The sequence below is a fragment of the Scyliorhinus torazame genome, chromosome 2 (assembly GCF_047496885.1).
Source record: "Scyliorhinus torazame isolate Kashiwa2021f chromosome 2, sScyTor2.1, whole genome shotgun sequence".
NCBI classification, from domain to species: Eukaryota; Metazoa; Chordata; class Chondrichthyes; order Carcharhiniformes; family Scyliorhinidae; genus Scyliorhinus; species Scyliorhinus torazame.
The window spans coordinates 368493662-368518597 of NC_092708.1; the positions used below are offsets into that span (position 1 = coordinate 368493662).

Here is a 24936-nt window from a genome sequence, read left to right on the forward strand (position 1 = left end):
GGAAGGGCTCCAGTGCAACCATTGCTATCTTGTTGGCTGGGATGAGTGTGTGGGGGGAATGGGGTACTAATTTGCGGTGGTAGCTTGTCAGCCTCTCAGGAGTGCCAATCCCAACCCCAGCGAATCTGACAGTTTTTCACTGCAATCGCTCACGCTGGTGCTATCCCTTTAACGTTTGTTGAGTTGATCTGGAAGTGGCACTGATTTTGCTGTCATGAATGTCCACCAATTCTATCCTGGCGTCAACACTCACTTCCTGAAACGGAGAATCCTGCCACAGATGTTTTGTGTAACTCTGCATCTGAATTGTTCCATGGCAAAGTTGTCAAATGTTTATATCATTCAACTTCTCCTGTCCTTGACAACTTGATATGTTTTTGTATTCCATCTTTATTTTACACGCTTGTTATTGATCCAGATCCATTCTTCAACATCGTTCCCCAATAACTGACTTGTGTTGTCTTTAATTAAGGAAAGGGGTATGAGCATGTGGGTTGAGTCATCCAAGCATTTCTTTCATCTTCCCCAATTACTGGAACTGCCTTTCTGATTGGAAACAGAATAAAAAGCTTTATTTTCAGTTATTACGGGCTTGTATTGAGGCTGATCCTGCCAACATCAGTAGATGGGTTCGGTTTCTACATTATTGTTCATGGCATTTGATGCCCTTCTCAATCTTTGCCAACCCCCCCCCATTGTCTCCTCCTATCAGCCGTTGTCTTTGGCCCCTGCACAAACTGTCTTTCTTTGATAACTGTTTCAGGCTGAACTTCTGTATTCTGTTCGAAACTGAGCTGAGTTTTGCAAAAGTACCTACTTGTGCTTCAATAACACCCAACTGCTTCTGCCTTTCTTCCAATCATCCATAACTTCCAACTCCTTCAAAACTCAGGAACCTATGTACTATTTCATCACAGTCCTCACTGGCTTGTATTTAGTTCCTGGTTTCTCGCACACCTCCAACTTTAAAGTTCTAATTTTTGTGCTTGTATCCCCTTATTTTCTGGTTCCTTTTCTATCTCTAAACATATCCACCCAATGGTTGCTTTGTACCGCTGACTCCAGGTTCTTCCGCACCTTTTCCCCCCCCCCCCCCCCACAAACTCCACTATTGTTCATGCTTTCATTTTACCTTTGCTCTGGAATTCTGGCCTTCAAACTCCCCTACCTCCATTTTAATCTGTTGGTCCCCTCCATTAAATCCCTTGTCTTTGAACATTCCTCCTTTTTTATCCTATAGCTCTGTTTAACGTACAATAGAAATGCACGATACATGAATAGAAGTGTAAGACGTGCCTCCCAGGGTTCTCACTTTTTAACAACATGTGTCTAAAGTGTAAAACAAATAGCTAAATAGCTAAGTCACTTGATTTCAAAACATTTGTAGAGACCGGTTGTTTTTTCATGCATTAACTGCTTTAAATGACTTGAGCATTCTGAAGCCCTAAATCATTTATTTTTCTTTATGGCTACAGAGCCATAAAGAAAAGGAAATTAAAAAATGAGTATATTATAATTTTGAGAACTTTTCAACATACCGCTTGTGTTCTATTTTCTAGGCCCTTGGATTCCTTTATGCATCTGGAGTGGGAGTCCACTCAAGTCAAGCTAAGGTATTATAAAATCTTTATCATCTGGCCTGCACGGGAATGGGTGGTGCTGGTTAATTGAAAATGCTGGTTGGTGGCCAGTTCCATTTACCAATGGAGTGCAACACAATAATACTTGTGGCTAATATGCAAGTACTGGGGAAGTGAAGAAGGATGTTCTTTTTACTTCTAACTTTCAACAGTACATTAAAACATATAAACGGGTTCCTGATGACCGCAATTGCTTCTGGTTGCCGAAGCGATGGTTCATATTAGGGGCACATCAGAAATTCTGGTTAGCAGTGTCGGTAACGCAACTTTACTGTATTATTTAGTTCCAGTCAGGCCACCCAGTCACCGCTCCTTGCTCGCTGTGGTCTTGTAAGCTTGTATGCAGCAAACCTCCTAACAGACTTTCTATTTTCGTTTTTGAAGGCATTGGTATTTTACACCTTTGGAGCACTTGGAGGAAACTTATTGTCGCACATGATTTTGGTATGTAACTTTGCCTGTAAATTATAAGCTGTGCACACGCTATAATATTCACACTGCAAATGCTTTTGATTTACCGGTACAATAAAGGGAGAAACACTGAAATATTAAAATGAACAGCTGGATCAAAAGACAGCAGAATTGCCTTCTGTTCAGTTTTATGCTTCATTTTATGAATCATGCTATGGAATGTGAACGTATCCACTTTCAATGGGCATAAGTACAATCAGTGTATTTTAATTAAACATCTATTTTTAATCCTTCAGGGTTATAGATATTGGGCTGGCATTGGAGTCCCACAGAGCTGTGAATCTGCACTAACTCATTACAAACTAGTGGCAAATTATGGTAAGCAATCAAACTAACATTGAAATTATTTGTCTGTGCTCAGCAGATCAGGCAGCATCTGGAGGGAGAACATTACAGATTGACCGCTCTTCACTGAATAGTTTGAAATAGGTTTTAAGCAGCTGTGAGGGAAATTAAGTGGACATTATTCCATCACATTCCTGACTGTGCCTTGTAGATGGTGGTCAGGCATTGGGGAGTTAGGAGGTGAATTAATCATTGCAGAATTCCCAGCCTCGAAACCTACACTTGTAGCCCCACAGTATTTCTATTGCTGGTCCAGTTGAGTTTCTGGTCAATGGTAACCTCCAGGATGTTGATTGTGAGGGATTCCATGATGGGGAGATGGTTGAATTCTCTCTTGTTAGAGATGGTCATTACCTGGCACTTGTGGGCACACCAAAGTTACTTGCAAATCACTGCACATTGTACAGTAATCGGTAAATGTCCCGATTTCTGAAGTTGTGATGGAAGGAAGGTTATTAATGAAGCAGCTGAAGATGGTTGGGCCAAAAACATTGCCCTGAGCAACTGTGGCACTGATGTCCTCGGTCTGACATGATTGACCTCCAACAAGCGCTGCCATATTCCTTTGTGCTTGATATGACTCCAACCAGTAGAGATCTTTCTCCAGTTCCCATTAACTCCTGTTTTGCTTGGACTCCTTGATGCCACACTTACTCAACTGCTGCCTTGATGTCAAGGGCAGTCACTCGCCTCCTCTTCTTGAGTTAATGTTTGGGCAATAGCTGTAGTGAGGTCAGGAGCTGAGTGGCCCCGGTGGAACCCAAACTGACCATCGGAGAACGGGATATTGTTGCTTAATAACTGTTGATGACCCTTTCTATCACTTTGCTGATGATTGAGAATAGGCTGATGGGATAGTTATTGACAGTGTTGGATTTGGCCTGCTTTTTGTGGACAGGACATACCTAGCCAATTTTCCACATTGCTGGGTAGATGCTGGTGTTGTAGCTGTTCTGGACAGCTTGGCTTGGGGCATGGCTCATTCTGGAGCACATCAGTACTATTGCTGGAATATTGTCAGGGCCCATAGCCTTTGCTGTATCCAGTGCCTTCAGCTGTTTCTTGGTATTATGTGAAGTGAATTGAATTGGCTGAAGAGTGGCATTTTGATGGGGGGAGAACCTCATGAGGCATAGTTGGATCATCTGCTTGGCACTTCTGGTTACAATTATAGCACATGCGTCAGCCTTGTCTTTTCCACTGATGCGCTGTGGAGAGTGGGTATAATAATGGGGTCGCCGGCTCCTGTTTAATTGTTCACCCCCATTCACCACTGGATGTAGCAAGACTGGAACTTGGATCTGTTGGTTGTGAGTGCTTAGTTTTGTCTACATCGTCTGCTGCTTTCCCTGTTTGGCATGCAAGTAGGTCCTGTGTTGTAGCTTCACCACGTTGACACCTCATTTTAAGTATGTCTGGTGCTGCTTCTGGCATGCCCTCCTGCACTCTTCATTAACTGGTTTTAAATTGTGTGAGGGATTGTTAAAAGCAATATTTCTACAACTGCAACAAGGAATTTAGCAACTGGAGCCTCACTTTCTCCGCCACCTGCAGTTAACTTGCTTGCTGATTTGCCAACCTAATTGGCCCACTTCAATAGTACAAAGCAGAGTAGAAGCTGGCATGTATTTTGGTTGCCAGTTATCTTGGATGCATGTGCTTGCATGAGCGAGATTGAATTACTATTCTCTATCACCCCTTTTTCTTATACACATTCTCCATTTTAAAAGTTTACAATGGCCAATAAAATAGCACAGGTCGAGTATCTTTTATCCATACATCCAAAAACCAATCTCTATTTGAATGGATATGCAGTTAATTTCTGTTAAAGCAATGAAATATTACATTACAGGTGTAATAAGCATTAACTTGACCATAAGAAAGGTAGTCAAACATGTTGATCAAAGTTAATCTTTCTTTGCATCAGAAAACCTTTTGAGGTAATAATACAGTTTAGCTTGAGATACCAGCAGCAGCTAAACACAACTATACACCAACTCCTCCTGGTTAAACTGAAAGCCCATGCTCCTGGAGGCACCTGGATGAGCCTCCTTTACGACTTGCAAAGAACCAGGGGACGAAATGACCTCTCTAGACCCCCAAAGAATGCCACCATCTTGCACACTTTGCTCATTCTTGCATTTCGCATACGGTATCCGTTCCCCATCATCAATAACAGGAGGCCAACCCTGCATAAGGAACCTTCTCACCTGGGGCAAAACAGGATCCCTGTCTGTCCACTGTTTAATCTGTTTGGCATTCACAGGAGAATTTGAAAATCATTCAAGCAAGGAAATATTGTCGTGTTTGGTATGTCCAGTAAGGGAAGTCAACTCGGCATGACTGCATTTGCATTGTCCTTCCCTGTACACTATGTTGTACTGGCAGGATGATGATGTGAGCCCAGCACTATAACCTCGCTTGCTCTTGTGCTGGTCCCCACTTCCATTTGGTCTCTTTGTGGAGCAACAGATACAGTGGTGCCTACACTGTTGAAAGGTCTGGCAGAAACTGCCTGTAGTAGTTCACTAAACCCAGAAATTATTTAAGCTCCAACACATTTATTGGGATTTGGAGATTCCTTGATAGCTCAACTTTTTCCTCCATGGGGACAGACCCTGCGATTCTATGACCTAGATGTTCCACACTCTGCCTGAAAGATGCATTTACTACTCTTCAGACACCGATCTGCCGCTCAAAATCCCAGTTTGTTGATGTGCTCCTCCTCCGGTTTCCTTGTGATCAGGATGTTGTCCAAATAAACTGCCGCACTGGGCATCCCCTGCAATAGATTGTCCATTGCCCTTTTGCAATAGATTGTCCATTGCAAGAAAAGCAGCCACAGGCTGTCTTGCCTTTGAGAAATTACTATGGATCTTAACACGTTAGACAAGCACTAAGGGCATAAACTGGTGATTATTCTGAATGAGTGCAACTAACTGCACAGATGATACCCCCCCCGGTGTCCATAAGACATAGGAGCAGAATTAGGTCATTCGGCCCATCGAGTCTACTCCACCATCCAATCACGGCTGATGTGTTCTCATCCCCATTCTCCTGCCTTCTCCCTAAAACCCCTGATCCCCTTATCTATCTTCGTCTTAAAGACACCCAATGATTTAGCCTCCACAGCCTCCTGCGGCAGAGTTTGGCTGAAGAAATTCCTCCTCCTCTCAGTTTTAAAGGATCGTCCCTACAATCTGACGCTGTGCCCTCTGGTTCTGGTTTTACCTGCTAGTGAAAACTCTGGTGTTGCTAAATTCCTCATTAGCTTGTAAGTCTTTGACTCGCATACACAGGAGAATTGAGCACTTTTTAGTCTCTCCCAATTCCATTTGCCATGAAAAAGTGATCCAGACCTCGTAGCCTTCCAGAAACTCACTGATAATCCCGAACATAGCCATTGCCGCCGACCACATTGCAAACTAGCTACTCGACTGTGTCACCACACTGCTTGTAGAATTTTTTTCTTGTCTTATTTAATCCTGGTCGCCAGACATGTGGTAACTTTACCAGAAGAAAGGTAGTTGAACGCATTGTAAAAGATAAATCCTCTTTACTTCAGAAAATATTGAGGTAACAATACAGTTTGGCTTCGGACACCAGCAGCAGCTAACCACAATATACACAAGCTCCTACACTGGAAACCTGCACTCCTAATGACGCCACACATGCATGTGCACTTTTGTTAAAGACATCCATACATCAAATAGGAAGATGCTTATAAAAACACTAACAACAAGTAAGAGGTAGGGTTTTTGAGTTGTCAAATGGAGAAACAACGTAATATTTGTAGACTATAGCTAACCTAGGCTTAGGCTATTGTAATACAAGTAGGCCAAGGCCGACTGTACATGCATAGATCCAAAAACGCCATCTGAATGCCAAACACAGCCCCAAGGGTTATGGATAAAGTATACTTGACCTGTATTCCCAAGACAGCCGTTATAAAGTCTTGGTCAAGCAACTGTAGTGTTCTTTTTTTTAAATGCTGAAATCATTAAATTTCTCTAAATATATATCTGCTTTATTTTCTGTTTAAAAACATAATAATGCATGTATATTGAAGTTGCAACACAGATACCAGCTGTTTGGCCTAACCAGTCCACTTACTCCTCATGGGAGTAAATTATTCTCTTCACATCCTGTTCTTGTATTGGACACGCATACAAACATTCAACCCCTCAAGCCTGTTCCACCATTCCATAAGATCATGGTGGACCACATCCCTGTAAACTAAGATGTATTTGCCTCCACCTTGAACATATTTAATGGCCCTGCCCTCCACCACTCCGAGGAAGAGAATTACGAAGACACTTGACCCTCCAGAATAAAAAAATTCTCCTAATTATTTTTGAACTGTTCTAGTCTCTCTCTCCCTTGCTCGAGGTGACATCCTTTCAACATCCGACCTATCCAGCCCCCTCGACATTTCAAAATGTATCTTTTTAACCCTTTCTCTATATCCACCTATCTACTCTAATTGGCCTAGTTTCTGCCTCAACCACTAACCAGGAAGTAATTTCCACACCACTCTTGTGGTTCTTCCCTCTATTCCAATCATTTTCCACATGTAAACTTTAGATTACATTTTGGTTACAGGGGGCTGGTTTAACACAGTGGGCTAAACATCTGGCTTGTAATGCAGAACAAGGCCAGCAGCGTGGGTTCAATTCGCGTACCAGCCTCCCCGAAAAGGCGCCGGAATGTGGTGACTAGGGGCTTTTCACAGTAACTTCATTGAAGCCTACTTGTGACAATAACCGATTATTATTATAGGTATGGTTACATATAGATCTGTGCCTGCAGTTCTTTGTTGCCTACGCAATAACCCTATTGAAGTGTGAACGAAGCTCTAGGTATCTGGTGTTTAAATAAAAGTTTTCTACACTGAGGGATAACACACTAAATTGTTTTTACCTTGCCCAATAATCTTGCAGATGCTAGAAATTGAGTGTTTTGGAATGAATTGGAAGGTTATATAGAATTCTAAGTTGACAGTTAACCTCCAGAAATAGCATTTTTGTTTATCTTTCACATGTAGAGGCTAATTCACTAATTTTTAAACGATTGAATTTCTTCCCTAGTTGCCAATGATATATCTTTGACTGGTGGTAATGTTGTTCAGAGAATCCGTCTTCTTGATGAAGCTGAAAACTCTGGTGTGGGCAGTGGAATGCTGGAAGATGATTTAATACAATATTACCAGTTCCTGGCTGAAAAGGGAGATGTCCAAGCACAGGTATTGTGTTGAAATTGTCTCCGTGAAATAGCCTGAATAAAATAAAACTAAAAAGAATTGTTTAATTCCAAATCTGAATTCCTCATTATAGCTAAAATGTAAAAGTCTTGTACGTGTTGCCCTTTCACAGCATTGCATACAAATGTGAATTGTGTATTTATATAATGATGCTCCTACAATTGTGTTTTAATTCCGGCTAAGTTTAAACTTGCAAATGGGACAAAACGTTTAAATGGAATCTTTGAAGCGAGCACAAACGGCTGTAAAGTTGCAAAATGGTTGTCTTTATTTTTTAGGTTGGACTTGGTCAATTGCATTTGCATGGAGGACGAGGTGTGGAACAAAATTTTCAGGTAACTTTGCTGGGGTACTTGAGAAATTGGAATGCATATCCTTGGTGTTGCAAGAAGTGTAAGTTTCTACTGCTTTAAGCAGTGCAGGCTCTGCACACTTTTTTTTAAAAAAGAGAATGTTTTTCCTATATGGTTGATGGCTCGTTCTGTTTCTAGAAAGATTGCTTCAGTGAGTTTGAGAGAATTTATTTGGAAAGGAATAAAGCTACCTTGTCTTGTGGTCAATAGTCAATAACTAACGATTGTGCTGTGATCAACTGAGAATGGATCTCAACAGTTTATTCCAAAGGGTGCATGGAATAAAACCACATCTTCCACCAAGACTTCCTAGAAGCAGTGTAATGGTGCCAATTTCCGTCTGGTATCCCATGACATGTAATGTTTTTATGCTTGCGTGTTTTAACCTGATTTGCCCATGATTTTTCAATGAATGCTACACTGTAGCACTGTAATTCTGCTGAGAATGTGTTTCTTAAATAAAATTCCATAAGTCGCTGGCCAAGTGCTCATGTGTTCTCCACATTTCACCTGTCTGCCTCTATTTTCAGTAGCAGACACTCTTCGCCCCAATGCTCTAAACTTTAAAATTCTTAACTTGGGATTAGTTTGTAACATGTTGGATTTCTTTATTCACCTTTTTACAGAGAGCATTTGATTACTTCAACCAAGCAGCAGCAACTGGGAACTCCCAAGCAATGGCATTCCTTGGAAAGGTAAATGCTTACGCTAACATGCTTTATAAAATATAGACTGGTTGGTTGTAATTGAAAACATTAAAACTAATTATTTTATTTTTTTTACATCAACAGATGTACTCCGAGGGTAGTAATATTGTGCCCCAGAACAATGACACTGCTTTTCATTACTTCAAGAAATCTGCAGACATGGTAACGTTTTAAAAAAAATAATTGTCTAGTTAATTTTGTTTCGGACTTTCACTGAAGTGAGATAACGACTTTAATTATAGATGGAGGATATGGTTCTCTCTACTGTCCCAGTTTGATTGTTGATTGAGTGAAATTCTCAATTATTACCTTTCCCTCCCTTTTGCCTATAGAGGATAAATAGGCCCACTTAGCAGTTCAGTTATATCCTATCATAGATGGAAACCAATCCACTATCAGTGGCACACTTTGATGCCTGAGCCACACATGGCAGGGTCACTAATTGGATTCTGTTACTCTGATCAGTTCACTTACTCTGTTCAACTCATCACATTGTGCTGGGGGTGGCTAATTAATCAGCAAGTCAGTGCCTTTAAAGTGTATTTATTGTCTAGCAATAGCCCACCTGCATTCTGGGATCCTAAAGTAAGTACTTCAGAGATAATGCTGTAAACTTTCAAAATTATTGTCCCTCAGTTTATTTGATTTGGCTTAATTGGTTATTTGATTTACCCAAAATAGGAATGGTTAGAGGGTTCGAGAGGATGTGGTGGATTCTATGATCCACCCCCTCTATCCAGTCATCACACTCCAAACCAGTAGCTTGGTTTTGGAGATTCCGAATGGTGGTTCATGATTGCCAGACTTCAATTTGGCATGTTTAAATTGGTTGCTCCCTTCCATGAATTGGGGGTCATACTGAATATCAGCAATATTCTTTTCATTGATCCAAATCCTGTGTGCATGCAATTTGATTGGGGCTCAGTTTGTTTCATGCTGCTTTTGATCTTGTGCCGATTCGAAAAATATTGTAACGGGCAATAACTCTTTGTTGATTTGCAGGGTAATCCAGTTGGACAGAGTGGACTTGGAATGGCTTACTTGTATGGAAAGGGCGTCCCAGTGGTGCGTATCACTGTTGTTCATACCTGATTGCTATGGCTACTTTTGGAGCAAATAATCTCGGGCGGAATTGGGAAGGAGGGCCCAACTTTTGCATTTGGTTAAGTCTGTTGCAACATCTTAAGAGACCTTGTTGCAAGACCGCAAGGGTGGCAGTGATTAGCCCTGTTGCCTCAAAGCACCAGGGACCTGGGTTCAATTCCGGCCGAGGGTGACTGTGTGGAAGTTGCATATTCTCCCTGTATGTGCGTGCGTTTCCTCCAGATGCCCAGGTTTCCTCCCACATTCCAAAGATGTGCAAGTTAGGTGGGATATGTGGATAGGGTAGGGGAGTGAGCCTTGGTTGGGTGCTTTCGAAGGATTGGTGCAGATTTGATGGGCCAAATGGCCTCCTGTACTGTGAAGATTCTATGATCCAAGCTGAAGAAGGCTAACAAAAGCAACATTTTAAAAATTCATTTACGGGATGTGGGCTAGTTAGGCCAGCATTTATTGCCCATCCCCTGCTTTTCTGAAGATGGTGGTGAGTTGCCGCTTGAACCGCTGCAGTCCATGAGGTGTAGGTACATCCACTCTGCTATTAGGGAGGGAGTTCCAGGATGTTGCCCCAGCAGCATGGAAGGAACGGCGATATATTTCCCAAATCAGGGTGGTGAGTGACTTGGAGGGGAACCTCCAGGTGGTGGGGTTCCCAGGTATCTGCTGATCTTGTTCTTCTAAATGGTAGTGGCTGTGGGGTTGGAAGGTGTTGTCTAAGGAACCTTGGAGAAGCAAAAACAGGAAATACTGGACAATCTCAGCAGGTCTGACAGCAGCTGTGAGGAGAGATCAAACATTACCTAATACATTGAACAGCCCTCTAACACATTGAAGTAAAGAAAAGGTATGTTGGTATTGGCTAACATAACCAAAATGTGTTATGAAACCCTTTCACTGTGCATCGTAAGTCTGGCAGATATGTAACATTACAAGAACTCTCTGATCTCTAGCATATTCACTTCCCTGCCATGCCTGGTCAAATCTCAGTGTCCTTCAACATTCATTCAATTCCATTTGATCTTTCAGGATTCTGTATCACCAGCAAGGTACACCTCAGCAACTACCCATTCCTTATATCTTCTATTCTCTTAAATTTTAACAGAAGCTGAACTTGAGCATCCTGCTTGATATCACAAAGATTCACCTGCTTCCCACAGCAGTAGTTTCTTTGTCTCTGCATCTTAAAACAGCAGCCGTCCTCTTTCTGACATTGCCTGTGTCGCCCTATCTCCTGTTGGAACACTCCATGAATATGTTGCCTCTCAAAAGGCACCTTTTAAGGCAATTGGGAATGAGAAAAGCATGCTGGGCATGCCTGTGACACACCCCATCAAAGAATAAAGTTTTCCAGGCCAAACATTCCAACTTGCATCATTGTGTGAGCTTATCTGAAACTCTGCTGCCTATAACCTAACCTGCACCATGTCAGGCTCACCCATTGCCCTGGTGTTGACTGATCTGTATTGGCTCCCAGGGCAGCAATGCAATTGTTTTATTGTCATGCTTATGTTCAGATCCCAACATCTCTCCAGGAACTCTGCATTCCACTGAACATAGCTCTCCATCCCCCACTGTTGGCCATCATACCTTCAGCCGTTTCTAGAGCATAGAATTTACAGTGCAGAAGGAGGCCATTCGGCCCATCGAGTCTGCACCGGCTCTTGGAAAGAGCACCCCACCCAAGGTCAACACCGCCACCCTATCCCCATAACCCAGCAACCCCACCCAACACTAAGGGCAATTTATCATGGCCAATCTACCTAACCTGCACATCTTTGGACTGTGGGAGGAAACCGGAGCACCCGGAGGAAACCCACGCACACACTGGGAGGATGTGCAGACTCCGCACAGACAGTGACCCAAGCTGGAATCGAACCTGGGACCCTGGAGCTGTGAAGCAATTGTGCTATCCACAAGGCTACCATGCTGCCCCAAATAATCTCCAGAATTCCCTCATTCACTATATAAATGCAAGTTATGGTGGTCGTGGCCACCACACTGCCAAATCAAATACATCCCGAATCTTCAAACTGGAAACAGAAAATGTAACTGAAATTTACATCATTAATTCATAAACTAAGCAACAAAAAGTTTCCTTTTAGTAATATTACAGACCTCATGATTATTTTAAACTGGGATACCCAGCCGTGAAAAGTAAATAACTAGCCCAAAAATAATACATTAATCCAGTTTTTTTTCCAGAATGGGAGATTTGGTATTCCACCCTTTTTAAAATGTTTTTGTTTGCATTTGCACAGTAACTCTCTGGAATGCATTCAACCCATGTAATAGGGACAAAAGACATGGGTCCTTCAAATACAGGTTAAGCACTATGTTGGGTGATTGCTGAACTGAGTGGCTTTGTGTTCTTGGTGAAAATCTGATATAGTGCATGTGTGATTGAATGCAAGTATGGGTAATCATTTTTCCTCCTTTTTAACAGAATCATGAATTGGCACTGAAGTACTTTCAGAAAGCTGCTGAACAGGGCTGGGTGGATGGACAGCTTCAGCTGGGTTCCATGTATTACAGTAAGCCATTGTTGCATATCTTGACTATATACATTTACTTACAAATTTCCTTATCTGTTCTATACCAGATATATAGCTCCTGGCTGTTTATTTTTCTGAAGTGTACGAATACATCGTGCACTCACTTTCTCTCTTCTCCTTGTCATCTGCCAGCTCAGTATCTTGTTTTATAAATTATTTAAATGTGGCCCAGTGGAAGTTAATGCGTTGAATGTTTTTGATTCGTCAGATGATGAGAAATATATTGGGTTTTCTTTTCTATGAACAGTGTTATGAATATGCAGGGATGCAGGATGTTAGAATTGATTTTGTCCTGTCCCATCTGCTTCAATTTGTGCACTGGGATCAATAGATAAAATCATGATATTGTACTTTCTGCTTTTGTCATTTATAATCTCAAAAGCTGCACTATCTCCTCGAGCAGTTGCACTGTCAGATTATTTCTGCTTCAGTGTACCTTTCAGATTAACTGCTGGAACTCTTTTTTTTTTTTTAAGATGAGCAAGTGGCTGTTTTTATCTATTGAAATTCTTTTTGAACATAAGGTCAGGCATCAGAGTTGTGGTATATATTTACTAAAGTATCTTTTTTGTACAAACCTTTTTGATCTGCACCATAAGGTTCTTGGTGCAACTTCGAACAGCCTCTTTCTTTAAAAATACACTGCGAGCAATCTATAATTTTGAAGTTGCTGTTTTCCTCGCCTCCCTAGAGATATTGGCTACACCCAACTGGCCATACGTCGGGATAAAATGGGGGTGGGGAAGGGAGGAAACCAGGTTGCTGAAAAAGAAAACCAGGTTGCTGATTTTTGCTTTATTTACACCCAAGATGAATTTCCACCACAGCAATTTATGGCTCATTTGAGGCCTAAATTTGATATTTGAAGTTTGTTTCAAGACAGTGACTATTTGTTTTGTAGATGGCGTAGGTGTGAAGAGAGATTACAAACAAGCCTTGAAGTATTTTAACCTCGCCTCACAAGGTGGACACATACTGGCTTTTTATAACTTGGCCCAAATGCATGCAGTAGGCAGTGGTGTGATTCGATCTTGCCATACTGCTGTTGAGGTAAGAATCTACAACTGGAAATATTCTCAATGCCTTTGCATGTAAGCATTTAAAGTGTAGAAAGATAGTTACTCTTATGAAAATTTAAGGTCCAGTCCACATGATCACACATCTTTGGTGTGCAAGCATACGGTGGCTATGTGACAGCACAAACCTGTTTCATTGGACTCTGCCGTAATTGGCATTATGCTGCTAAATTACTGCACCTAAAAATTCTCTCCCTGTAAGAAATCTAATTCCATATATGTTGATTTTTTTTTTTTTTTTTTAAATCCGTGATTCCTACTATTGCAACTTTTTCTCCCCTCTCCTCCCATTTCCACAAGTGTCAGAAGTCTTCGAGAATTTTTGTTCATAAGCCATGACGTTTAAGTGTTGCCAGACTTTTTTGGCACAACAAAGTCCAATCAAATTCTTTGGTGCCTCCATCTGTGTATTTTCTACTTCTGGTTGTTGGATTGTGACTGAACACTGGATCTTCTCTGCCTTCTCTCCCACCTTGGCCACTGCTGTCAATTGTACCACCTCAACCACTGGGGTACAACTGAAAACATCTAACTTGGAACAGCTGAGAATTACACCCAAAATCGTTGATTCTTGTCTTGTTATATAATGCTAAAGAAACATTTTCTTGGTGTAAAAAGACAGGAAAAATTGCCATCATGCTATGTATCTGTAAAGTTAGCATTGCACTTTGAGCTCTCAAATGGTAAATTATTTTACTGAATTTGTACATAATCCTAAATGTCAAACACTGTGCTCATGTACCTTTTTTAGTTCTTTGATTCTTTCAAACTGTTGGTGAAAGGCAAACAGGGAATTAAAATTTATTTAGAATTCCCTTTCTACTGATTCCCAGTCACTACTTGACTTGAAAGAAGGCGCTTGGCAGCTTTAGCAGTTCACAAGATTGATTGGAGAGTGATTGTTAGATCTTTTTTGGTTGCCTCTCACCAGATCTTCAAAGCAATAAGAGTAGAGATTCCTTTTCAAATTGTATTAATTTACGATAGCATTTTGTGTTTGAGTTTGCCTTGGTAACTTTCTGAAGCACTACCCTTTTTTTTTTTTCTTTTTGCAGTTGTTTAAAAATGTCTGTGAGCGCGGTCGCTGGTCAGAGCGACTAATGTCTGCATACAACAACTATAAAGAGGGAGACACTGACTCGGCATTAGTACAGTACTTACTGTTGGCTGAACAAGGCTACGAGGTGGCCCAGAGCAATGCTGCATTCATTCTGGATCAAAGTGAGAACAAAGACTAGTCTAGCATTATTTTATCTGCCTTATTCAACCTTGGTTCAAGAATGTACAATATTTTGATTAACCGTGTTCTGTGATATGTCACATGACTTAAATTACACTAACAAAACCGGTGACCCACATGGATTTGGATCAGGAAAGAGTTATTTTTTATATTCTACTTTGCGTATCCCAGTGGAAACTAACTTGAATTTATTTTGAAGGGACTTGAATTGCCATACCATGGAGTGCCTGGTGGTGGAGCTGCTGATAACTAACATTTTTACGAGCTGATAATTAGCACCAGCAAACATTTGGTAAAATGTAATAACCATAGATGTTGAATCAGTTCAAATCTCACTTCGGAAAGAAAGGAACAGTTAGGAGTTGTGAAATGTTGTGTGCCAAACTGTAACAATTTTTATAAAGAAATATTTTATAATCCTAGATATTGAGGGGGCAAAGTTCACATAGTCATAATATCCAATGTAGAATTACATTTAATAAAAATGTATTTGAGTGTGCGTCAATATTGATGAAAATTACTGCACTGGCAAGTGGAGGATTTGGGAATTTTTTAAGATCAAATGAGCCCATCTTACAGAATTTAAATGATTCATTGGTCACGTCTTGCCAATGTATTTGTTGGACAAAGTTTTTCGAAGGTCAGTAACAACCAATAAATCCTCAATATATGTTTTTTCTATGCTATTTTCAGAGGAAGCTAAAATTTTTGGTGAGAATGAAACTTATCCACGAGCACTATTGCACTGGAATAGAGCAGCAGCTCAAGGTGAGATTTCAAGGCTAATAAAGAAAGGAGAAATCTTGTGCTGAAGTTCATGGAATCAGTGTATTGCAGTTTGATTTGATTTTGAAATGCTGGTAGGAGAGAGAAAATGGACATTGGTGTGTATCCTTGATTTTAGTTTTGAAGCAGTTACTGTTCATTCAAAGCAAATGGTTACACCCCAGCAACTTCTGCTTGCTTGCATTGTTAACATAGTCAAGCCACCAGAAGGTGACTGTTCTCCCACAGATAATTAAATTAACAATGTGCCTGTGCACTACTTTTTGCCAAATGGTTGTAAAGTAGCATTGCAAAAATCCTGTAACACTCCCTTTTGTGAAATCTAAATATGGAGTTCCAAGTTGTGAAGTTTGCTGGCTTGATAAAAGTAGGTTTGTATAAAATGATACTAATGCTCAAAACAAGCTTCCAGACTAATCGTTATGGAATAAATACTGGATAAACTCAGCAGGTCTGGCGGTATCTGTGGAGAGGAACAGGAGGTAATGTTTTTGAGTCCATATAGACAAAATAACTGAAGAGGGATAGAAATATAACTAATTGGGTGGGGAAGGGGGGAAGGAGGAGATTGGTCAGAATAGAAGGCATGTGCTAGGTTGGAGCTGAGGGGAGATTGGCAAAGATATCATGGGCAAGAAACAAAAGTGTGAATGGTGGCATTAAGACAAGTGCTAATAGTGACGTACAGGTAGGATAGAATGTGTTAATAGTGAACAAAGGCCAGTACTCGGTGACTGACCTATGATCATTAATTCAATTTCAAAGCCCATTTAGGGCAAGCACAGTTGGTTTTAGTCTCCGTCAGTGCAATAATGAGGGTGTTGCATTGCTTAAAAGTGGCTTCTTGCAGATGGCCCTTTTCGTGCTACCTTCTCCTCGTGTTGCACCAATTCAAAATGTTCTCATTCTTTAAATAATACTTATTGCATGTAAGTGTTATGGCATGTTTATAAACAACTTAAAATTAAGCAAGTCATATTTTTAAAAAATTGTAAGTCTTGGGATTATAGATCTGAGCTGATTCTCATTTGAACAACACTTCTGTAAAAAGAAAACAACTACGAAGCCCTTTTTTCTCAACGCCTAGGTTTTAAGTCTTAAGTAATCAAAATCGGGACAGCACATGATTCAGAAATGTGAACTGAAGAGATGCTGCCATCTAGGTGACTGAATATGAAATTGCAATCGAAAGCCTGCAGTTCAAATTCGGCACACCAGAAGCCTCGAGTTCAAATGTCTATTGTGGCATTGTTGATTTCTTTCCTGAAGAGACTCGCATAATAAGACACACATGAGGGGAAATAGAATTGCGAACCATCGTGAATGTTAAGTTATGTATATGTTTAAATATTTGTGTTTTAGGTTATACAGTTGCAAGAATAAAACTTGGAGATTATCATTTCTATGGTTACGGCACAGACATTGACTATGAAACCGCAGTAATTCATTATAGACTTGCTTCTGAGCAACAGCACAGTGCCCAGGCCATGTTTAACTTGGGCTACATGCACGAAAAGGGCTTGGGCATTAAACAGGTACGAGTTTGAAAATGACATGTATTTTCCAGTGTTTGTCTTTTTAAATTGAAGAAAAAAACTGACTTCCTTTTGTGCCTCGGCTGCCACGAATGTGCTAACTTTTGTGTTGATTGTATTTTCTCGTGGTCCTCGGGTAAATGTGCTAAATTGGGGGAAGGCTAATTATAATAGTAGTAGGCGGGAACTGAAGAACCTAGATTGGGGGCAGATGTTTGAGGGTAAGTCAACATCTGGCATGTGGGAGGCTTTCAAATGTCAGTTGAAAGGAATTCAGGACCGGCATGTTCCTGTGAGGAAGAAGGATAAATATGGCAAATTTCGGGAATCTAGGATAACGAGAGATATTGTAGGCCTCGTCAAAAAGAAAAAGGAGGCATTTGTCAGGGCTAGAAGACTGGGAACGGGCCAAGCTTGTGTGGAATATAAGGAAAGTAGGAAGGAGTCACAGTCATTGGCAAATAGGGTTAAGGAAAATCCCAAGGCTTTTTACACGTACATAAAAAGCAAGAGGGTAGCCAGGGAAAGGGTTGGCCCAGTGAAGGACCGGGGAGAGAACCTATGTGTGGAGCCAGAGGAAATGGGCAAGGTACTAAATGAATATTTTGCATCAGTATTAACCAAAGAGAAGGAATTGGTGGATGTTGAGTCTGGAGAAGGGTGTGTAGATAGCCTGGGTCACATTAAGATCCAAAAAGACGAGGTAGTGGGCGTCTTGAAAAATATTAAGGTGGATAAGTCCCCAGAGCCTGATGGGATCTACCCCAGAATACTGGAAGAGACAAGATAGGAAATTGCTGAGGCCTTGACAGAAATCTTTGGGTCCTCACTGTCTTCAGGTGATGTCCCGGAGGACTGGAGAATAGCCAATGTTGTTCCTTTGTTTAAGAAGGGTAGCAAGGATAATACAGGGAACTACAGGCCGGTGAGCCTTAAGTCAGGGAAATTACTGGAGAGAATTCTTCAAGACTGGATCTACTCTCATTTGGAAGCAAATGGATGTATTAGCGAGAGGCAGCACGGTTTTGTGAAGGGGAGGTCGTGTCTCACTAACTTGATAGAGTTTTTCGAGGAGGTCACTAAGATGATCGATGCAGGTAGGGCAGTGGATGTTATCTATATGGACTTCAGTAAGGCCTTTGACCAGGTCCCCCCTGGCAGACTAGTACAAAAGGTGAAGTCACACGGGATCAGAGGAATCACGATGAATACAGAACTGGCTAGGCCATAGAAGGCAGAGAGTAGCAATGGAAGGGTGCTTTTCTCATTGGAGGGCTGTGACCAGTGGTGTTCTGCAGGGATCAGTGCTGGGACCTTGGCTGTTCGTAGTATAGATAAAGGATTTGGAGGAAAATGTAACTGGTCTGATTAATAAGTTTGTGGACGACAAAGGGTGGTGGAATTGCGAATAGCGATGAGGATACAGCAGGATTTAGATTGTTTGGAGACTTGGGCGGAGAGATGGCAGATGGTGTTTAATCCGGACAAATGTGAGGTAATGCATTTTGGAATGTCCAATACAGGTAGGGAATATACAGTGAATGGTAGAACCCTCGAGTATTGACAGTCTGAGAGATCTAGGTGTACAGGTCACTGAAAGGGGAAACACAGTTGGAGAAGGTAGTTAAGAAGGCATACGGCACGCTTGCCTTCGTTGGCCGGGGCATTGAGTTTAAATATTGGCAAGTGATGTTGCAGCTGTATGGAACCTTAGTTAGGTCACACTTGGAGTATAATAATCAATTCTGGTCGCCACACGATCAGAAGGATGTGGAGGCTTTAGAGAGGGTGCAGAAGAGATTTACCAGGATGTTGCCTGGTATGGAGGGCATTCGCTATAAGGAGAGGTTGAATAAACTTTGTTTGTTCTCATTGGAACGAAGGAGGTTGAGGGGTGACCCGATAGAGGTCTACAAAATTATGAGGGGCATAGACAGAGTGGATAGTCAGAGGCTTTTCCCCAGGGTAGAGGGGTCAGTTACTAGGGGGCATAGGTTTAAGTGCGAGGGGCAAGATTTAGAGGAGATGTACGAGGCAAGTTTTTTTTTTTTTTTTTTTTTTTTTTTTTTTTAAGGGTGCCTGGAACTCGCTGCCGGAGGAAGTGGTGGAAGCTGGGACGATAGTGACATTTGAAGGGGCATCTTGACAAATACATGAATAGGATGAGAATAGAGGGATACGGACCCAGGAAGTGTAGAAGATTTTAGTTTAGACGGGCAGCATGGTTGGCGCAGGCTTGGAGGGCCGAAGGGCCTGTTCCTATGCTGTACCTTTCTTTGAGTTTTGTTCTTGTATTGAGTGCCATTTTAATCACTGCTATTGGTTTTGAAGTGTACTCTGTATAACTATTAAGAGTTAGTTGGCTGTCATGTGATCAACAATTTTTTATTTACATAAGCCTTTAATGTAATAAAACATTGCGGTGTACTCTATAGTGGTGGTATAAAACAAGATATGACAGCCACAGAAGGAGATATTGGGGCAGAAGCCCAAAGTGTGTTAAAGGACTAAAGCCAGATGGAGCTGCAGATGTTTCGGGGGGGGAATCCAGAGCATTGGGATTACGCAACTAAAGGCCAATATTGCCACAGTTAAAATGAGAGATGCTCAAAGGGTTAGAATGAGGGGAACACTGATATCGGGGATGTTGGACTGGAGGAGATTAAAGACTGGGAGAAGTGAGACCGTGCAGGAATTGAAATAGAGGATGAGAATTTTAAAGTAAAGGTGTTAAACAAGAGTGAGCCAGCCAGTGTAAGGCAGCAAGCTCGGGGGTAATGAAGATGTAAGACAATTTACTATTGTGTTTTCAGTCTTTGAATTTATGTTCATCTCCTGGGATTTCTCCTCCTGTCTCTCCGTTATTTTGTCTTGAATATACATTGATGCTTGTGGGTGTGGTTAAAATGTTGCCAAGTTGGGAAGTGTATACATACACCCTTGGCGTTCAAATGAAATATAGGAAGATTTATTGGTCAGGTTTTAACACTGCACTGTAGTTGCATTTTGTGTGAAGTAAAACTAAACTAGTGAGTCCGCTTCCGACAGCAAGTCTCGAGCTTCAGACAGCAATTCTCTCCATCGTCACATTGTAACCCCAGGAGAGGTGTTTTGCATATGAGTAACCGTGCATATATAATGTATTTCTTTTTGACAGAGGAAATGTGTTTTTCATCAAGTAGTATAAGAAAATTAAAACAAAATACTGGAACTACTCAGCAGATCAGGCAGCATCTATGGAGAGAAACAGTTGATGTTTCAGGCCAATGGCCCTTCATCAGAACTTCGCATTGACGTTGGATTGGTGAAACAGTGATATTGCCTGGCTGGCACCAGTTTTTGTTCTGATGGTTTGATTTCTGTAAAACATCAATGTGCTCCTGATTAGATTAATGCAGTTAGTTGACCACATTTTGTTATGAAAGGCAAAATTCTTTTTTTTTTCTTCTGTCCGAAGGATATCTATCTTGCAAAGCGGTTTTATGACATGGCTGCAGAAACTAGTCCTGATGCTCAAGTCCCTGTCTTCCTTGCACTTTGTAAACTAGGCATGATGTATTCACTAGACTACCTGAGTGAAACCAAAGTAAGTAAACAAAAATAGAAGGGCAGTAGAAGTTTTATACATCTTTTGTTTCGGTGTCTTGCCCTCTCCAAATATCAGTAATAGTAGGGAATCGTACACTGCGATTCCTGATGCAACATTTAGAGCTGAATTTACCCACAGGCCTCCAGATCCTGGCCTCAGCACCAAATGGGGGTCCTGAGTGCGCTCGTAGTGGCAGCAAGACCGGTAAAAGGATATTCCAGGAGACGGCCTCCCAAGCTTGCTGTCCAAGTGAGGACCGCAAGCAGGCTGCTACTGTTGGCAGCAATTAGTTGGGCACTGCTGAGCGAGCTAGGTAGGAGTTAGAGGGGTGCCTCAACATGAAGGTGCCCTTGGAATGGTGCACTTAAAATAAAAATGGGAGGGGCTAACCCCTCTGAATGCTGCCACAGAACTTTGCTCTGAGGATTGTGAAGCTTTCGGATTCTTTAGTCCAGAGGTCTATGGGTGTTAAGTCATGGAGTGTAAGACTCATTCAAGACTGAGATTCTTGGATCTCTGGTCATTGTGGCAGACTGGCCTTCCCCTCTTATTTTTGTACACTGAGCCCAAGGTTTCCCTGCCAGGACCTGACATTGCAATTGGGTGGGTTCCAATAGATTTCTGGCTGCTGTTGAAGTTGTACGCTTCACCATTGCCACCACGGGTCTAATGTAGGAGGGGAAATCCTGCTGCAGAATTTCTGTAGTTTGGGTAACAAGTTTGTATCTTTATTGTGCATTGGAGAAAGTGTGTGTTGGGGGGGTGCGGGGATGTGGGAGAAGAAAGAGGAGGAGGTGAGGGAAAGTGCACACCTTTTGTGCAACTTGATATTTGTGCAGGTATAAATGAATTTGAGGGAGTTTGGTGCCATTGCAGTTTCTCATTATGTGAATATCACTTGTGTACTCCTGATTTTTCTTGTTGCAGTTCCAGGAGATGTGGATGCAGGTGGACTTGGACATGCTGCTGGGCCCCGAGTGGGATCTTTACCTCATGACTATACTGGCTCTGCTATTGGGTACTGTGATCGCTTACAGGCAAAGACAGCAACAGCCTGAGCTCCGGGCACCAGGCCCCCAGCAGCCAGAACCTCAACGTGAGCAACAGTAGCAAAGATACAGTCAGTACAGGTGTCTTTCCTCTCGCATCTGCCACACCCTGCCCCATCAAACTGTTTTGTTAATGCAGGAAGGAAAAGTTGGACTCTTGTAAAGAAGTGCACATTTTCTTAATAAAACCAGGCCTATTTTCAGGCTTACTGAGTTTTTAAGCTATTTTGATCAGCATCAGAAAAATAGTTTTATATGAAGTCTAAAAAACTTCTGGTCTTTTGAACTTAAAAAAAAAACACTGTTGATTTACCTGGCATTTTCCAGCAGTTATGTATTAAATTTGTCTGTTTTGAGCATAAAACTGATTTGTTTTTCATTTAGAAGATGTACACCACTAACAAATCCTACATGAGGGTTAGTCTTCTAGACTAGAAGTGCCACTACGTAGTCACATGATGGAGCATTGCAGTTAATTGCCATAGAGCTTTGCCAGTACTTCAGCTCTTCTATGAAGAACTTGTACCTTTTAGCTGAATTTGACAACCGACTGACCCAGCTTTGAAGACCATTACTTTCAACAGCCGCAAGTCCTTGTGGAGCTTTACTGGATGCATTTGTACGGAAGGGTTTTTTTTGGCTGCAGAAAGACTTTGAAGTGAGTTGATAAATGCAATCATGCATTTGTCTGTTTTTGGATTAATTTTGCAAATCTGGGAGTGGTTGAGGAATATTTTAAAATTTGACTAATTCCAAAGATGTTTCAGTCCCTTGTTAGAAAATAAATTCTTGACATTAATTTTAGTTCTTGCCAATTGTAGCTCCATTGATTTTATTTTTATTTTGCAAAGCAAGGATCAAAGGATCCTGAAAGTAGCAAGAAACCTTTTTGAGTGAAATGTTTTAATTTGCAATCTGTTTCATTTGAAGGAACATTTTTTTTTTTTTGGAAAGTTTGAATATGTGGAACCAAATCTGAAAAAGCCTGCAGTCAGTTTGGCCTTCAGCCTTGGGGAAGTAAATCACCTTAATACAAAAAAGTAAAATACTGCGGATGCTGGAAATGTGTAATTACAAAAATGCTCAGCAGCATCTCGAACCGAAACATTAACTCTTTCTCTCTCCACGGCTGCTGCCTGACGTGTATTTCCAGCATTTTTTGTTGTTTCAATTATATTAATAGCTGGAAGTAGAAATGCAAACAGACGAAACAGTGGGCTTTCTTGAAGCCCGTTTAACTTAGTGGGCTACCACTGATGTTTAATGATGGATTTGAGTAATTGATCATGACTGAGCAAAAGGTCGAATTGCAGCTTGACTCATGATGCCTATTATGATGGTGTGATGCTGTCAGACACGTGTGGGGTGTGTAGGGGCTCTTTATAGCTTGGGGAGTCTTATTGAACATGATCATCTTGTCGGAAAACCAGACTAATGAGAGCCCTAGTAAAGATCAATCCTCTCTTATTTCCCCCACCCTGTCTTTTCTTTGGGAGAGCAATATGGCTGCACTTTGTTTTTGAGACTTGAGCTAAATCTTGAAATTGCAAGTCCCCCTTTAAAACTGGCAGTGGGATTCTTAGTTGTATTGTAAATGTACTATACTGTAAATGCAATAAGGAAAGCTGTGTAAAAATGTTTATAAGGTGTACAGACTTTTTTAATGTATGGTAATCTTTTTGTGAATTGAAATTCCAGCCCATTTGCCAGCAAAATGTATATTTGTGCTTACATTTTAATAAAGTGACCGCCTGCTGTAAACTCTACTTTCATTTTAATAATGCACTGGATGTACTCCAGACTTGAATGCTGATGCCGTAAAATAATTACAATACTGAGTATGCAGACTACAATCAAAGGTAGTATTCTACAGAAGATTCCGCCATTTTATCCTTCAAGAACAAAAAGATTAAAATATCGAATGAGAAAAGGCCTACAGGCTACGGAATCCTACTCTTTCCACATTGCGTGTGTACAATCTGTCAGAATGTTGGTAAACTGTATCAAACTCATTTTAATCCTTGGTCAAGGAGCTCCAAAGCTGATGTTTCAAAATAAACTTGAGGGAATGAGAGATGTCTACAACATTGGCAGCACAGAGAATTTTTTGAACTTTGCTATTCTTGGATCCACAAATCTTCACTCTGCAATTTATCAAGCTTGGACCTTAGAACGGAAGTCACAGTAATGACTTCTGTTTCCATACCTGTCATTGCTGTTTTAACTTTTACTTTATTTTGGGAGCTGGGACAAATAGAATTTATTTAAGTAACCGGATTTTCAATTGGAATAAATAATGTGTATTCTAATTATCTTCCCGCACCTGGTCATGTAATAAGGCAGACTTTTGTCCTGTTTTCAAGAGCTGATTCTTCCTGGGGCAGTTAGCTCGTCTGTCACCAAAGGCTTATAACGTGAGGGGTTCCACTCCATATCAAGTGTGGCTGATCATTGGTTGCGTTGGAAGGATTTTTGCAGTTTGACACTTGACCTGAGACTACAGGAATGGTTAACTAAGTTGTGGACATTGCCCTGACTATGCTGTAATAAACATACCAGTTTAGCATTTCTGGCCCCTTTTGTGTAAATCTATGCCATGTTTGAATGGTCCTGTGAAGAAAAATGTGCAAGGATTAGTGTGCTTTTATTAGGAGTATTTCTAATGTTGCACTGTGGATTGTACATGCAGATTCAATGAGTATCAAATCTTAAATTAAGATATTTTGTTTTTGTATCCATATTGTGTTTTTGTATCCATATTGTATCATCACACGTGTCTGCCATGGGAGAGACCATGGGTGCGATTTAACCACCACGTTGTGTCCAGCATGGATCTGGGTGCACCGGTTAAATAGTGGGAAAGGCCAAAATCTAGATTTGTGCCAGGTACGAATCAGTTTGCTATTTAACTGGCCCACTCCAAATGAGTTCAGGATCGGGTCCAAATATGCATATAGAGCATAGAACAATACAGCGCAGTACAGGCCCTTCGGCCCACGATGTTGCACCGAAACAAAAGCCATCTAACCTACACTATGCCATTATCCATATGTTTATCCAATAAACTTTTAAATGCCCTCAATGTTGGCGAGTTCACTACTGTAGCAGGTAGGGCATTCAACGGCCTCACTACTCTTTGCGTAAAGAACCTACCTCTGACCTCTGTCCTATATCTATTACCCCTCAGTTTAAAGTTATGTCCCCTCGTGCCAGCCATTTCCATCCGCGGGAG

General features: G+C 41.2%; 1 protein-coding gene across 1 annotated transcript in view; it reads left to right on the forward strand.

Annotated features, from left to right (window-relative positions):
- sel1l (SEL1L adaptor subunit of SYVN1 ubiquitin ligase) overlaps window positions 1-23465 on the forward strand; it is a 38238-nt gene extending 14773 nt beyond the window's left edge. The window contains exons 7-22 of the mRNA XM_072492873.1: window positions 1560-1613; window positions 2025-2084; window positions 2348-2429; window positions 7544-7698; window positions 7995-8051; window positions 8696-8764; window positions 8861-8938; window positions 9779-9841; window positions 12321-12408; window positions 13331-13479; window positions 14561-14726; window positions 15439-15513; window positions 16894-17066; window positions 20524-20652; window positions 21583-21751; window positions 22089-23465. Of these exons, the coding sequence (XP_072348974.1) occupies window positions 1560-1613; window positions 2025-2084; window positions 2348-2429; window positions 7544-7698; window positions 7995-8051; window positions 8696-8764; window positions 8861-8938; window positions 9779-9841; window positions 12321-12408; window positions 13331-13479; window positions 14561-14726; window positions 15439-15513; window positions 16894-17066; window positions 20524-20652; window positions 21583-21751; window positions 22089-22105 (1584 nt within the window). The 3' untranslated portion in view covers window positions 22106-23465. The remainder of the gene's footprint in view (window positions 1-1559; window positions 1614-2024; window positions 2085-2347; window positions 2430-7543; window positions 7699-7994; window positions 8052-8695; window positions 8765-8860; window positions 8939-9778; window positions 9842-12320; window positions 12409-13330; window positions 13480-14560; window positions 14727-15438; window positions 15514-16893; window positions 17067-20523; window positions 20653-21582; window positions 21752-22088) is intronic.
- Window positions 23466-24936: the final 1471 nt, after the last annotated feature.